The sequence below is a fragment of the Oryctolagus cuniculus genome, chromosome 4 (assembly GCF_964237555.1).
Source record: "Oryctolagus cuniculus chromosome 4, mOryCun1.1, whole genome shotgun sequence".
Classification (NCBI taxonomy): Eukaryota; Metazoa; Chordata; class Mammalia; order Lagomorpha; family Leporidae; genus Oryctolagus; species Oryctolagus cuniculus.
The window spans coordinates 69,507,701-69,524,705 of record NC_091435.1 but is presented as its reverse complement, the minus strand read 5'-3'; the positions used below and the strand labels follow the sequence as shown (position 1 = coordinate 69,524,705).

Here is a 17,005-nt window from a genome sequence, read left to right as displayed (position 1 = left end):
ATTTAATTTTGATGAAGGGTGATTTATTAAATTTTTAAATTCAAATTTTTAACTAGTTATTTTGTTTATTTTTATTTTTAATTAGTTTTTAACAGATTCAATATAGTTTGTAGTCCAGTTTATTTTTTCTTTGGTTGCTTATGCCTTTGATGTCATATCTAGGAAGTCATTGTATAACTCAGGGCTCATGGAGATATTTACTCATATTTTCATCTAAAAGTTTTGTAGTTTTAGCTCTTACATTTAAATCTGTAATTCATTTCAAGTTAATTTTTGTATGTAGTGTGAGGTTTGGGTCATCTTCATTGTTTTTCTTATGAATAGCTGTTTGTCCCAGTACCAGTTATTGAAAAGACTGTTCTTTGCCCATTGAATTGTCGTGGCATCCATGTTGAAAATAAACTGACCATAAATATAAGGGTTTATTTTGAATTTTGGATTCCTGGTCTTTTCAATTGGTATTTTTGCTACTTACTATTGGGCAACCTTCATAGTTGATTAACTCTTTGTTTCTTTTTGTGTCTGTAAAATCAGTAAACACCTCATGGGATTATTATGAAGGTTAAGGATGATAATAATAGGGACCTTCAAAAAGTTTTTAGAAAATTCATATTATGAAGAAAGTATACATGGATTTCAAAAGTCTTTTTCCTTTTTTTTTTTTTAAGGTTTATTTTATTTATTTGAAAGGCAGAGTTAGAGAGAAAGGAGAGAGAATCTTCCATCCGCTGGTTCACTCCCCAGATGACTGTTAACAATTGGAACTGCATGGATCTGAAGCCAGTATCAGGGAGCTTTCCTGGGTCTCCCAGATGGGTGCAGGGACCCAAGAGCTTGGGCCATCTTCCACCACTTTCCCTGGCCATAGCAGGGAGCTGAATAGGAAGAGGAGCAGCAGAGACTTGAACTGATGCCCATATGGGATGCTAGTACTGCAGGTGGCAGCTTTGCCTGCAATGCCATGGTGCTGGCCCCTCAAAAGTTTTTTCATCAAAAAGAAATTTATCTTTTTTTTTCTTTTTACAAACTTATTTATTTATTTGAGAGGCAGAGTTATGGAGAGAGAGAGGGAGAGACAGATGTCTTCCATCTATTGGTTCACTCCCCAAATGGCTACAATGGCCTGAGCTGGGCTGGTCCAAAGCCACGAGCCAGGAGCTTTTTCTTGTTTTCCAACGTGGGTGCAGGGACCCAAACACTTGGGCCATCTTCCACTGCATTGCCAGGCATGTTAGCAGAGAACTGGATCAGAAATAGAGCAGCTGGGACTCAAACAGGCACACATATAGGATGCTGGTGCCGCAGGTGGAGGCTTAACCTAATATGCCACAGGCCAACCCCTAAATTTATCATTTAATTAAACTTTTTCACAAACTTTTTGAAGTCGCCTCATATGTGTAAAAAGTTTAGAATAATACCTTGCTTATATTAATTATTAAGTATGTTAGTATGATGTCATTACTATATTACCACTGTCATCATCATCATATCCACGATCACATGGTCATAAAACTTAAATGTTATTCTCTAACATGTATGAGATTAACTCCTTTTTGGATTGTAAACTCTGAAATTAGATACCGCATTTAAAGAGTAAATGTGATTAGTTAGGGAGGATAGAAAGCATTGAAGATTGAAGGTAAACTCTTGAACAACACTTGTATTTAGACCTTGTATTGAACTAGACAGTTCAAGCTAAGACACTTTTGCACAGCAAAGGAAACATTCAACGAAGTAAAGAGACAACAGACAGAATGGTAGAAAATGTTTGCAAATTATACATCCAGTAAAGAATTAGTGTCCAATATATAAGGAGCTCAAGAAACTTAACAACAAAATAAGCAATCTTGTTAGGAAATGGACTAAGGATACGAAGAGGCGTTTTTCAAAAGATAAAATACAAATGGCCAACAGACACATGAAAAGATGCGCAGGATCACTAGCCATCAGGGAAATGGAAATAAAAAACCACAGTGGTATTTCACATCACCCAAGTTAGAATGTTTCTCATCTAATAATAATAATAAATAAAAATTCTGGTAAGGATGTGGGGAAGAAGGTCCCCTAGTACACTGGTGGGAATGTTAACTGGTGCAACCATTGTGGAAGACAGTATGGAGATCCCTCAGAAGTCTGAAAATTGACCTACCATATGACCAGCCATTCTACTCCTGGGAATTTATCTATAGGAGATGAAGTCATCATATGAGAGTTGTCTGTACACCCATGTTTATAGCAGCTTAACTCACAATAGCTAAGGTATGGAATCAACCCAGATGTTCATCAACTGATGACTGGGTAAAGAAACTATGGTATTTGTATATGATGGAATACTACTCAGCCATAAAAAAGAAATGAAATTCTGTCTTTTGCAACAAAATGATATAACTGAACACCATTATGCTTAGTAAAATAAACCAGTTCCAAAAAGACAAATATATGTTTCCCCTGATTTTTGTAACTAGTATACAGAATACAAAAAAATTAATGTTAGAAATTAACATTTTGAGATTTGATTTTGTTTGTAGCCCTTGTCTGCACTCTTGAGGAACAGTGGTTTTTCTACTTAACACTTGTTGAATTCTTTATTTCGTGGAGGGTTAAGCTTGTACTTATAAAGTAAATTGAAAGTATGTCATTATGGCTGGCACTGTGGCTCACCTGGCTAATCCTCTGCTTGCAGTGCCGCTGGCACACCGGGTTCTAGTCCTGGTCGGGGTGCCGGATTCTGTCCCAGTTGCTCCTCTTCCAGGCCAGCTCTCTGCTGTGGCCCGGGAAGGCAGTGGAGGATGGCCCAAGTGCTTGGGGCCTGCACCTGCATGGGAGACCAGGAGGAAGCACCTGGCTCCTGGCTTCGGATTGGTGCAGCGCGCCGGCCATAGCGGCCATTTGGGGGGTGAACCAACGGAAAAGGAAGACCTTTCTCTCTGTCTCTCTCTCACTGTCTATAACTCTGTCTCTGTCTCTCTCACTGTCTAACTCTGCCTGGCAAAAATTGTGGGGAGCAACTGAGACTAGACTAAATTACTGGAACTAGGACTAATTCTATGCATCTGCTCTCCCACAATATGGCTCTGGGGAGAAGCAAACAACTACGCGGCTGCCTCATCAGTTTGATAAGCTGCAGGAGCTGATCCTGCTACTGATTGGAGGAGAGCAGCCTGCTCGGCGTGTGGGTAGCAGAGTTTGGATTGGTGGAAGAGGACTATAAAGGAGGAGAGAGACAACATGCACAGGGAACATCTGAGGGAACACCTGAGGAACATCTGAGCAGCCCCCGAGAGAGCCAGCTGGTGGTGTGCCGCTCCTCTGCCGAAGCGGGGAAAGCGGCAGGGGGTGCCGCCCCTCCGAGGAGGCGAGGAGGCGAGGAGGCGAGGAGGCGAGGAGGCGAGGAGGCGAGGGGCCGGCAGCTAACCCCGGGACGGCGTCGTTCCTCTGCGAGTAGGGGAACGGCAGCTAACCCGGGAAAGAGCCGAGCAGATAAAAGAACAGCGCAGGGTCCTGTGTCGTTCCTCCGAGAATGGGGGAGCGACAAAAAATAAATAAATAAAAAATAAAAAAAAAAGTATGTCATTGTAAAAATTAAAAGAAAAATAAGAAGGAGGGTGGGTAGGATGGGAAGTATTATGCTCTTAAAACTGAATATATATATTTATATGAGAAATAAGTGAAATTTATATAAATAAATTCCCTTTATATAAATATATAAGTTCCCTTTATATAAATAAAGTAAAAAAAACACAAGAAAAAATGTACTTAAGGAAAATGTTAGTCTTTTTTTAAAATTTATTTATTTGAGGAGCAGAGTTACAGAGAGAGCAATAGAGACCGGGGGGCGGGGGGGGAGAGAATCTCCCATCTACTGGTTCACTCCCCAAATGACCGCAATGGTCAGGACTAAACCAGGCCAAACCCAGGAGCCAGGAGCTTCATCCAGGTTTCCCACATGGGTACAGGGGCCCAAATAATTAGTCTTTCTTCTGCAATTTTTCTGGTACATTAGCAGGGAACTGGATTGCAAGTGGAGAATCCAGGACTCCAACTGGTACCCATGTGGGATGTAGGGCATTATATGCAGTGCCTTTACCCATTAACACCACAACGCTGGCCCCTAGAGTCGTTAAGCTAATTTGGAGTAAGGGAGTCAGCTAAAAAGTTCCGTAATTATTTAGATAGGTTAAGAGGTCTTGGAGCAGGAGTCATGTATTTGTGTTGCTTTGTAAGTTATTCCCTCTCCTATATACGCATTGTAAAATGTTGGTGTTCAGGGATTGTGGGTCTTTCATTAATTTTGTATATTTGGTCCAGAGGCCTTAGCATTGCTGTCTCAAATATGCTAAGCTAATGCTGGCAATATTCACATTTGTAGTTTAAAATCAATAATCAATTTCATATGAAAGATATATTAGAAGTGGTATCCTACCTCATTTGTTCTCCAAAGTTTAATCTTTGTTGTAAGGTAGGCACAAATGTACTTGGTAGTGACTTTGAGTGTTAGAATGTATAAAAAAGAACTCCAGCTCTCTTTTACCCTTCCCTTCTTTGACCTTGTTTTCATATTTTTAGCATTTAACTGACAGTTTTTCTAATTGTAAAATTGTATAACTGATGATGAAGCATATGACTGCTATCTTAGTTCTCGGCTTGAGACCATACTTCCTGCATTCCTAGAGCTCTTTCTTAAGCAAATATATTTAAGTTGTTGACTCGAAACATTTTTTACTGTAATTATTAATACCAACTTTCTATTAATTGTAAAATGATAGAACTAAGTATTTTGATAGCTTGTTCCTTTCATCCTGCTTAATTCTTCTGACTTGGAAGACTTACTTTGTTTTTCTTAGATGTCTTTTTCCTCTTTAGTGATGCTTAATTATTACTTTTTCTTATGTTTAAAATTTTTAATATTATTTTACTTCTAGATGTCATTTGTCAGAGTGAACCGTTACAGTCCCCGGGGAGGTGGAAGAAAAGTACTAAAGGTAAAGAAGAAGAAACCTTCAGTGAAGCAAGAATGGGATGTAAGTTTACTTGGGACAAGAAACAACACAACATCACTCTAGGGGCATAGACAAGATGCCATGGCAGTAGTCACTCAGGACATGTTCTGAAGGGGGCTCAGTATTTGATAGGTTAAAGTGGGCTTCTGAGTATATTATATCGTAGATCTTGGAGAAAAGAACAGAGTCTTTCAGGGAGTTTTGTGGAACTGATCTGTTCAGGCTGTATCTTCTGGCTCCTTTAAAGAGTTAGAATCTTAAGGCGATGGGGAACTTGTATTTAAAAGAAGATTTCTCACCTCTACTTGTTTGAGAACTCTGCTTAAGGCAGTTCTAGCTAACTTTTGTCACTGAAGTCTGGATTTTCTTGGTACCTTCTTTTAGATTTGCCCACAGCAACCAGTGATACCATAATCATGTGAGTGGCATTTTTGACTGAAAAAATGGTAGATCTTGATCTCTTACCCCTTGAATTGTTTTTTGCTCACCTACAAAGGCTAGTCAGTTTCTTTTCTTTCTTTTCTTTTTTTTTTTTTTAAGATTTATTTATTTATCTGAAAGGTGGGATTAGAGAGAGTGAGCGAGAGACAGAGACAGAGACAGGTATCTTCCACCCACTGGTTTACTTCCTAAATGGCCACAAGGGCCACTGTTGGGCCAGGCTAAAGCTAGGAGCCTGGAATTTCATCCGGGTCCCCAAGTGGATAGCAGGGGCCAAGCACATTAGCAGGGAGCTCAGTGAAAAATGGAGCAGCTGGGACTTGAACTGGGACTCGTATAGGATGCTGGCTTTGCAGGTGGCAGCTTAACTTGCTGCATCACAACACAGGCCCCTGGTCAGTTTCAGCATACAAGGATTCTTTTAAGATGTAAGACAGTCTCAAGTTTTTGGAATATATGATCTCTGGCTCCTAATCTCAATATTAGCATGGTGTTACCAAGGGGGTTATGTGTTTTGCTGGCTGGTTCTTTAGTTTGGACTGTGAATCTTTAGGTGCCTTTGCTTTCTGTTGTGGAGAGTAACCAGCCAGGGATAGTTTGGATCTCAGGAATTCCTTTGGACTTGCTTATTTATAGCCCAACATCTTATCCAGATACCTGGCAAACTGACAGTCTTTGGAAGTGTGAGGATTTTCTGTGTTTAGATTGTGTTGTTGCTAACTGATTTGCTATTAAATATTATAAGGATATCACTCTTAAGGTAAAGAAACTGATTAAGAGGGGAAAATAAGTATGTCCTCTTCAGAGAGGTTTCTTTGAATTCAGTATTTATTCCAGTATGCTTCTGTTGCACAAAACTTAATTGATACCCATCATTTGAAATTGCATTAAAAACCTTTGTCATTTACTTTTTATTATTGCTAGCATTGAAAAAATCTTTGTTTTTTAAAAATATTTATTCTGAGTCTGCTGTGTATCCTGCTTCCCACGTTGGATCATTCTCTCTCTCTCTCTTTTTTTTTATCCTATCTGTTAGTATTAGCAGACACTAGTCTTGTTTATGTGATCCCTTTGACTCTTAGACCTATCAGTATGATCAGTTGTAAACTGAAATTGATCACTTTGACTAGTGAGATGGCACTGGTACATGCCACCTTGATGGGATTGAATTGGAATCCCCTGGCACATTTCTAACTCTACCATTTTGGGCAAGTCACCTTGAGCATGTGCCAAATTGTACATCTCCTCCCTCTCTTATTCCCACTCTTATATTTAACAGAGATCACTTTTCAGTTAAATTATAACACCTAAGAATAATTGTGTGTTAATTACAGAGTTCAACCAATAGTATTAAGTAGCAGAAAAAAAAAATACTAAAAGGGATAAAGTATTAAGTTGTTCATCAACAGTCAGGACAAGGGCTGATCAAGTCACTGTTTCTCATGGTGTTTGTTTTTATGCCAATTGCAGCACAATTCACGGTGCTCTGATAGGGGCTCTTTTCAAATTGATGTCTTATCTTTCTTAGTTCACCCATGTTATAACACATTAGCACATTAGTACGAGTTTATTTTGTTGCAAAAATATTTTGAATTCCATGCATAAGCTTTTTCATAATACTCATTTTCCATGAACCTTTTGAAGACCCTTTGTGTTTGTGGGGCAGTGGCTTATCCCTTTTTGTGATCTCCTGCGTGAGCACATGGTGAGAGAGAGGCATTTAATTTCATTCTTCTGCATCTGGATATCTGAGTTTCCTAACACCACTTATTAAAGACTGGCCTTTTTTTCCAATGCATGTTCTGAGACCTTTGTAAAAGACCAGTTATCTGTAGGTGTTTGGGTTTACTTCTAGGGTATCTATTCTGTTCTATTGGTCTATAGATCTGTTGGTATGCCAATACCGTACTATTTCAGTTACTGTAGATGTGAAATATATTTTAAAGTCAGGTAGTGTGATGTCTCCTATTTTGTTCTTTGGGCTGTTTGGGGGTCTTTTTATGGTTCCATCCAAGTTTTAGTAATGCATTTTTCTAGTTCAGTGAAAAATGATATTGGGATTTTAATAGGATTTGCATTGAATCTGTAAATCACTTTGGATAATATGCGCATTTAAAAATACTGATTCCTCCAATTCACAAGCATTGGATGCCTTTCCCTTTCTTCAACTTACCTTGATTTCTTTCATTAGTGATTTGTAATTTTCATTGTAAATTCTTTCACAACTTTGGTTAGATTTATTCTCAGATAGTGTGTTTGTGTGTATGTGGTTTGTAGCTATTGGAAATGGTATTGTGTTAACTTTCTTTATTTTGGTTTAACTTGATTCATTATTGCTTTATAACAAGACTACTGATTTATGTACATTGACTTTATATGTTACAACCTGGTATGGTATGGTATGGTATGGCGATCACACTTTCTGTTAGGAATCTTGAGATTGGGCTTATGGAACCCAGGATTCCAGAGTATAGGTTGAAACCTATAACTTTCACTAAACTGATTTAATTTGAATATATACCACCTTCTTTCATTCATTGCTTAATGCTTGTTGAATTGAATGCTCATTTTATGTAAGACTCCTAAAATTAGTCTGTTGTGTTCTATAAAACCTAAAAATAATCTGTGTTAATATTTATAGTAAGAATACTGGTTCCTGGAAAGACAGAATTTTGACCTTAGGATTTTGAATCCATTTGCAGTCATGACAACCCAGTAAATATTCATATTTTACAAGAAACTTTTTTTTAAGGCCTTTTTTTTTCTTTTGCAGAATACTGTGAATGATCTAACAGTTCATCGGGCAACTCCTGAAGATCTGGTAAGTTAAATATCAAAAATAAACTCATTTATTCACTGTTTTATTTGATATTTGGTTTCTAGGCTTCAGAATAGAAACCATAGTCACTTCCTTGGAAGGTGGTTACTTATGATTAGTCTTGCCTGTGTCTGTTTAAAATCAAAACGCTCATCTTTTGGACTTAGGTATATCAATTAGTATATATTAGAATTCCATTAAATAGAGGCCGGCGCTGCGGCTCAATAGGCTAATCCTCCACCTAGCGGCGCCGGCACACCGGGTTCTAGTCCCGGTCGGGGCGCCGGATTCTGTCCCGGTTGCCCCTCTTCCAGGCCAGCTCTCTGCTGTGGCCAGGGAGTGCAGTGGAGGATGGCCCAAGTGCTTGGGCCCTGCTCCCAGGGGAGACCAGGAGAAGCACCTGGCTCCTGCCTTCGGATCAGCACGGTGCACCAGCCGCAGCGCGCCAGCCGTGGTGGCCATTGGAGGGTGAACCAACGGCAAAAGGAAGACCTTTCTCTCTGTCTCTCTCTCTCTCACTATCCACTCTGCCTGTCAAAAAAAAAAAAAAAAAAAGAATTCCATTAAAATTAAATAGGTTCTGTTTACAGTTCAAATCTGTCCAGTTGAATATTTCCCTGTAGATATCTATTGGTCCTTACCTATCTATAGATATCAACATTATTAGTTATTACTTCCACATATAAACTTATCATTCTAGTCCAGGGGTAGGGAACCTTTTATTCTGCCAAGGGCCCTTTGGATATTTATAACATTTGCAGTCCATACAAAATTACCAATTTAAAAAGTTAGCCTGCTGTAGATTTATTGAATTTAGAGTCCTGCCTGCAGTTGCAGTGTTACCAGAGAATGGCAGGGTCCTTGTCTTCGTGCAAGAAAGAATTCAGGCGTGAGACAGAGAGTAGTGGAAGGTAAAATAGCAAGGTTTATTAGGGCACGGACATCCATAGGAATGGATGGGCACCTCTCCAGACAGAACCTGAGAGAGATTGCCCAGTTGCTCAGACAGGGGGAGAGCGCGGGTTACATGGTTGAGTGGAGAGAGTACACCTGGGCGGCTCAGCATAGAGGCAGAGGACTGAGTGTGCAGTCTGGTCGAGGCCGGGGAGTTTTTAAGGGGATGGGTCTTGTCTTCCCACATCTTCTCCTCCTGAAACAAAAGACTTTTTGGATGTAAGTACGAAAAATTCCTCTCTGAGTTTTCCCCCTGAAGTTATCAGACGGGGAAGCCTGGCTGGCCTGCCCTGGTTAGAGGAAGGATGGGCAGGACCCCCTGGAGGATCAGGATCCAGAGCAGGATATTTGAAATGCGATATTGGGCTGCACCTGAAAGATTATCAGGCAGAAGGGGCGGGGACCCCCACCTGGCAGGTTATTGGGTAGAAGGGACAGGGCAGGATGTAAATACTTCGGCTGCCCCTGGAAGGTTATCGGGATGACTTTGAGATGCATATGCTGGACTTAGATGTCAACTCTTTAGGCCTTTGTCACACACACACATAAGCTAATATCTGACTTCCTACCTAACAGCAGGGCCAGGCCAAATGATTTCATGGGCCTTGTATGACCCAGGGACTTGATGTTCCCCACCCCGGTCTAGTCAGTGTTGTAATTTATCTCTTGACATGCAATGAGTATTTCTATTTTTGGACCCTAACTTATATTACTTTGCTTATTTGTAACAGCTTCCCTGCCTTCCCTTTCTACCTGTCAAAATTTTACTTTGCTTCTTTGTCCTGGTTTGAGTCCTTTTTTTTTTTTCCTTTTAATATTTTTGCTGTAGAGGTTGTGTGTTTTTTTTGTTGTTGTTGCTTTGTTTTGGTTTGCTTGTGTTTTGAGAGGCAGAGAGAAAGAGAATGTATTCCTGTCTGCTGGTTTATTCCCCAGATGTCTGCTATGGCCCTTGACTGGCTCTGAATCTGGGAACTATTACCTCAATCCAGGTTTCTCACATGGGTGGCAGAAATGTAATAGCTTGAGCCATCACCATCACCTCCCAGAGTCTGCATTAGCAGGAAGTTGAGATGGAGAACAGAACGAGGTATTGAACCATGTCACATCCCACATGGGATGCAGGCATATTAACCTGTGCCTTAATCACTGGGCCAGAGCCTGCCCCTCTACTGTGTTTTAAAAAAAAACAGCTTTATTGATACATAATTCACATACCATAGAATTTACTCTTTTAAAAGTATTCAATTTAGTGGTTTTTGGTATATTTACAGACTTGTACAACCACTGTAACTAGTTTTAGAATGTTTTCATCACACCAAAAAGAAATCCTATACTCGTTAATAGTCACTCCCTATGCCCACCTTCCCTCAGTTTGTAGCAGTGACTAATCTACATTATGTCTTCATGGATTTGCCTATCTTGTACTTTTTTTTTCTTTTTTTTTTTTTTTAGATTTAATTTATTTACTTGAAAGAGTTACAGAGAGGCAGAGGCAGAGAGAGAAAAAAAGAGAGAGAGAAATCTTCCATCTGTTGGTTTACTCCCCAAATGGCTGCAATGGCTGGAGTGGAATTGAACTGAAGCCAGGAGCCAGGAGCTTCTTCTGGGTCTCCCACATGGGTGCAGAGGTCCAAGGATTTACGCCGTCTTCCACTGCTTTCCCAGGCCATAGCAGAGAGCTGGCTCTGAAGTGGAGCAGTCAGGACTCGGACCGGTGCCCATATGGGATGCTGGCACTGAAGATAGTGGCTTTATCCACTACGCCATAGCGCCAGCCCTATCTTGTACTTTTCTTATAAATGGAATACACTGGCCTTTGTCTTCTAGCTTCTTTCTAATGTTTTCAAGGCGCATTGTTACAGTATGTATTAGTACTTTATTTCTTAGTATTGCTAAATATCCCATTGTATGAGATACCATATTTATCCATTCATCCACTGGTATACATTTGGGTTTCTGCTTTTTAACTGTTATGAATAATGCTATTGTAGACATTCATGTATAATTTTTTTCTGAACATATGGTGTCAATTCTTTTGTGTATATCTGTAGGAGTAGAATTGCTGGGTCATATGATACTTCCATAATTAACTTTCTGAACATCTGCCAAACTGTTTGCCAAATTGGCCGCTCCATTTCCATTCCACCAGCATATGTGAAGCTTCCAATTTCTCCACATTGTTGTTCAATCTTTTCTGTTGTAGTTCTCCTTGTGAGAGTATGAAGTGCTAATTTGCTGTTTTGATTTGCATTCCCTTAATCAGAAATGATGTTGAACATCTTCATCATGTGCTTATTGGCCATTTGTGGTCTCTTCTTTGGGAGAAATGTTTATTCCAATTCTTTAGTAATTTTTAAATTGGATTATTTATGTTACCATATTTTTTGAATTATAATTTTTTGAATTATAAAGTCTATATGGATACACATTGCTTATCAGATATGTGATTTATAAACATTTTCTTCTATTCCTTAAGTTGTCTTTTCACTTTCTTGATGGTGTATTTTAATCATCAGAGTTTTAAATTTTGATGAAGTCCGACTTATCTTTCCTTTTGTCACTCGTATTTTTAGGAGTCATATTTGAGAAATCATTACTTAGTCCAAAGTCCACAAAGATTTACTGTTATCTTTTGTTCCAAGAATTTTTTAGTTTTAACTCATATTTAGGTCTATAAATAATTTTACATTAATTTTTGTATGGTGTAAGGTAGAGGTCCAACTTCATTATTCTGCAAATGGATATCCAGTTGTCCAAATGACATTTGTGAAAAAGACTGTTCATTCCTGCATTGAATTATCTTTGTGCTATTGGTGAAAAAAATTCATATCCATAAATATAAGGGTTTATTCTGCTCTATCAGTCCTATCCCATTGATCAATATGTCTGTTTATATTAGTACCACACTGTCTTGAATACTGTAGCTTTGTAGTAGATTTGAAGTCCTATTTTTTGAAACTTTTTTTTTAAAGATTTATTTATTTATTTGAAAGTCAGAGTTATACAGAGAGAGGAGAGGCAGAGAGAGTGAGAGGTCTTTCATCCACTAGTTCGTTCCTCAGTGGGTCGCAATGGCCGGAGCTGCGCCTATCTGAAGCCAGGAGCCAGGGGCTTCCTCCAGGTCTTCTAATGCTTTCCCAGACTATAGCAGAGAGCTGGATCAGAAGTGGAGCAGCCCATTTGGGATGCCAGCACTGCAGGAGGGGGCTTAACCCGCTATACCACAGCTCCTCAGGCCTATGTTTTTTGAAACTTACCAACAGTTATTTTTCCTCTGAACTGTTGTATTTAATACCTAGATAAGACATTGACTAAATGCCATTTAATACATCATTTGTCTTTATATAGGTATGCCCAGGCTCCCTTGTCAGATTGCTAATGCTTTCTTATATATTGTAGTGGAGCTAGGAGTCTTAACACAGTAGGTGCTCTTTAAATATTCATTGAGGGGGCCAGCAGGTAAAGCCGCCCTCTGCAGTGCCAGTATCCCATATGGACACCGGTTCAAGTCCTGGTTGCTCCACTTCTGATCCAGCTCTCTGCTATGGCTTGGGAAAGCAGTGGAGGATGGGAGCATGGGAGCATGGGAGACCCAGAAGAGGCTCCTGGCTCTTGGCTTGGGATCGACCTGGCTTAGGATCGGCGTTGTGCTGTCCATTGTGGCCAATTAGAGAATGAACCAGTGGATGGAAGACCCCTTTCTCTCTGCTTCTCTTTCTGTTTCTGTATAACTCTTTCAAATAAATAAAGCTTTTTAAAAAATATTCATTGAAGACAGAAATGATGCCCAACTGACTTAACTATTTTGTGAAAGTTTCAAGTTCAAATGAAAGTAGAGACAAAAATATAAAGAACTGTGTAGTGTTCTCCAGATATAATAGTTTTTAAAATTTTGCCCTTGCTGTTTGATTTATTGTACCCCTTTCTTCCTTCACTGAAGCTTTTTTTTTTTTTTTTTTAAGATTTATTTGAGTGGCACAGTTAGAGAGAGGGAGAGACAGAGAGAAAGGCCTTCCACCTGCTGGTTCACTCCCCAAATGGCCGCAAAGCCAATCTGAAGCCAGGAGCCAGAAGTTTATTCTGGCTTGGGCCATTTTCCACTGCTTTCCCAGGTTATCAGCAGGGAGCTGGATCGAAAGTGGAGCAGCAGGGACTTGATCTGGCACCCATGTGGGATGCTGGTGCTGCAGGCAGAGGCTTCACCTACTATGCCACAGCACCAGCCTCTCAAATGAAGCATTTTAGAGCAAACCTCAGAGAACACATTATTTTGTGCCAACTATAGACTCTTCTTTTTAAAAAAACAAAACCACCGTTGTATTAATAGGTGTAAACAATAATTGCTTGGTAATAGTCTGTATTTATATTTTTCCAATTGTAAAAAAAAGTCATCTTCATTTGTTTTCTTTGAATCAGAATCTTTATATATAATTTATTTATTAGTCTTTAGGGACTTATTTATATGGTGAGAACTGTGTTTTTAATCAGTTGATATATGGACTTTATTCCTATTCCTACTTCTGAACCCTGTGGTACTTAGAAAGCCAGATATCTGCTTTCATTTCTTAACCCCCTCAGTGAACGCCTCCCCTCTGATTGATGAGATCTGTGGCTTTTCTCTTTTGTCTTAAAGTCTCACCTCCTCTGGATATCTGCTTCTTCAGTGACCCGCTTCCGTATGAAACCATTGCCAGGCAATAAGAACATGACATTATGAGTTCTTGGTGGTGATGTCATCATCATGAAATGGGGTTATCTTTGCAAAAGATGACATAGTAGAATGCTGTTCTTGACCCAGTTTTTCTTTTTCTTTAAGATTTATTTATTTGAAAGTCAGAGTTACAGAGGGAGAGAGAAACAGAGAGAGAGAGAGAGAGAGAGAGAGAGAAGAGAGAGAGAGAGAGAGAGATAACTTCCATCCACTGGTTGACTTGCCAGATGGCCACTACAGCCAGGGCTGGGCCAGACTGAAGCCAGGATCCAGGAGCAGCTTCTGGGTTTCCCATGTTTGTGGCAGGGATCCTAGCACTTGGGCCATCTTCCATTGCTTTTCTCAGGCCATTACCAGGGAGCTGGATCAGAAGTGGACAGTTGGGATTTGAACCAGTGCTCAAATTTATGCCAATATCTCAGGTGGCAGCACTGTCCACTGTGCCACAATGCCAGCCCCAAACCATTTTAATTTAATTACCCATTAAATGAATTCCAACCTTTGCTTTGAAAAATACTCATGGATTTGGAAGGAAGCAGAAATTAATATTTTCACTGTTCCTTTTAGCTATGTCTACTAGTTCTAGATACTTTTAAGTCATTTTTGAAAAGTTAGAGGACTATGAACATTTTGGCTGTGGGTAAATATAAATATAAATATATAAAAAAACTAAAAAAAGAACTCGACTAGGGGAGCCCACTATCAAAATAGGCAGTTCTTTGTTCCTGAAACGTTCCTTTATATTTTTTTTTCTACATAGGAACGTCGTCATGAAATACACAAATCAAAGAATAGAGCATTAGTACACTGGGAACTCCAAGAAAAAGCTCTGAAGAGAAAATGGAGGAAGCAGAAAACAGAAAGCGCGAATCTTGAGAAAAGAAAATTATCTATCATGAAGGAGGTAATGACAAACTACATTATCTTTGGAGATAGAGAAGAAGATAAATAAGGTTCTCAGTTTTTCCCTCAATTTGATTCCTTTGGAGAGATGTTAGTAATTATTGCATCCTTATATGATGATCTACATGTGGACTTCAAAAAAACAGCAGAGTGACAGAGTCTAGTTTCATGGTTTGGATTTCTGCTCCACAACTTCCACACTTGATCTTAGCCAAAAGGCTGAGAAGCAGTGCTCCACAACTTCCTAGCTATGTGATCTTAAACACATTTAACATCTCGTCCTGAATTTTTTCATCTTTATAATGGGAAAACACTGTTGGCCTAGTTGTATTACTATGAGATTTTAATGCTATAATACTTAGGTAATGTAATGATATGTAAAGTTATTAGCACAGTCATCGGCACATAGTTAGCACTGTGTGTGTGCTAATAATTATAGCAGTTTTATATATATAAATGTTTATATTTATATATAATATATATAATTTTAAAATAAATTTTATATATAAATTTTATAAATTATATATAATTTTATAAATTTTATATAAATTTATAAATATTTATATATATAACTGTTATAGTTATTTTTCTATTTTAAGATTTTAGGGCCGGCACCGCGGCTCACTAGACTAATCCTCTGCCTTAAGGCGCCAGCACACCGGGTTCTAGTCCCGGTCGGGGCGCCGGCTTCTGTCCCCGGTTGCCCCTCTTCCAGGCCAGCTCTCTGCTGTGGCCAGGGAGTGCAGTGGAGGATGGCCCAAGTGCTTGGGCCCTGCTCCCCATGGAGACCAGGAGAAGTACCTGGCTCCTGCCATCGGATCAGCACGGTGCGCCGGCCGCAGTGCGCCGGCCGCAGTGCGCCGGCCGCGGCGGCCATTGGAGGGTGAACCAACGGCAAAAAGGAAGACCTTTCTCTCTGTCTCTCTCTCTCACTGTCCACTCTGCCTGTCAAAAAAAAAAAAAAAAAAAAGATTTTATCTATTTGAGAGGTAGAGTTGCTGACAGAGAGAGGGAGGGACAGAGAGAAAGGTTTTTCATCTGCTGGTTCACTCCTGAAAGGGCTGCAATAGCTGAGCTGAGCCTATCCAAAGCTAGGAGCCAGAAGCTTCGTCCCAGTCTCCCATGCCGGTACAGGGGCCCAAGAACTTGGGCCATCTTTCACTGCTTTCCCAGGCCATAAGCAGAGAGCTGAATCAAAAGAGGAGCAGCTGGGACACGAACTGGCACCCATATGGGATGCTGGTGTTGCACGTAGAGGCTTAGCATACTACGCCATAACACCGGCCCAATTATTTTTCTTAATACAAAAATGGTACTGTTAAATTACTTTGCAAAAAATCAAAAATAATTTGTGCCTTCCAATTAAATAGTAAGCTACTTGTCTTTGGCTTAGCCTTTTGCCAGATATAAGGTGTCTGGACAAGTAATCAGGTGTGTAGAAATAAACAGTGTGGGAAATAAGAGGAAACTGCATCAAAATAACCTTTTTTTTTATTTGAGCTAAAATTATTATAAAGAATTGTGCTTTGTCTGCATTGTTGTTTCTTGTTCAGGTTGATGCCTACAGCCATTTCACTGGGTGACCTTTCATGGCAGCTTTAAATCATACCCTGTCTTTGGAGAAATTCATTAGACTGTAGTAAAATAAGAAAGCCTCAATCTTATGTCATCATGAAGAATTGTATCTCTCAAATAAATGTTTATATAAGCTTGAGGAAAGAATAGTAGATTGAGAGAGCTTGCTTCTTTACAGATGAGTACCTTTTGATGATCTTGGACAAATCACCTACATTGAAGTGTTCAAAAGGCATAAAAACACAGTTTTCTGTGTAATTTTAATGCATTGCAGAGGGTGAAGACCTCTGCTCTTAGTGAGATTCCGGTGTTTCCCGTTAGCACTACATCAGAGAAATTATTCTATGCAGTACTTACAAATCTGCCCTTAAAAAAATAGAGAGAGAAACAGAAACAGACAGATGTTCTATCCACTTCTTACTTCCTAAATGCTTGTAACAGCTCAGGGCTGGGCCAGGCTGAAGTCAGGGGCCCAGTGTTCCATCCAAGTCTTATCACGTGGAAACAGGGATCCAAGTACTTGAGCCATCATTTGCCGCCTCCCTGGGAGCACACTACCAGGAAGCTAGGATCAGAAGTGAAACTGGAACTTAAATCCAGGCA

General features: G+C 39.6%; 1 protein-coding gene across 3 annotated transcripts in view; it reads left to right on the top strand.

Annotated features, from left to right (window-relative positions):
- SPICE1 (spindle and centriole associated protein 1) overlaps nucleotides 1–17,005 on the top strand; it is a 74,062-nt gene that overhangs the window by 4,855 nt on the left and 52,202 nt on the right. For all 3 annotated transcript variants that reach the window (XM_051819045.2, XM_002716697.5, XM_008266934.4), the window contains exons 2-4: nucleotides 4,923–5,021; nucleotides 8,215–8,262; nucleotides 14,685–14,828. In XM_051819045.2, coding sequence (XP_051675005.1) covers nucleotides 4,923–5,021; nucleotides 8,215–8,262; nucleotides 14,685–14,828 — 291 coding nt within the window. The remainder of the gene's footprint in view (nucleotides 1–4,922; nucleotides 5,022–8,214; nucleotides 8,263–14,684; nucleotides 14,829–17,005) is intronic.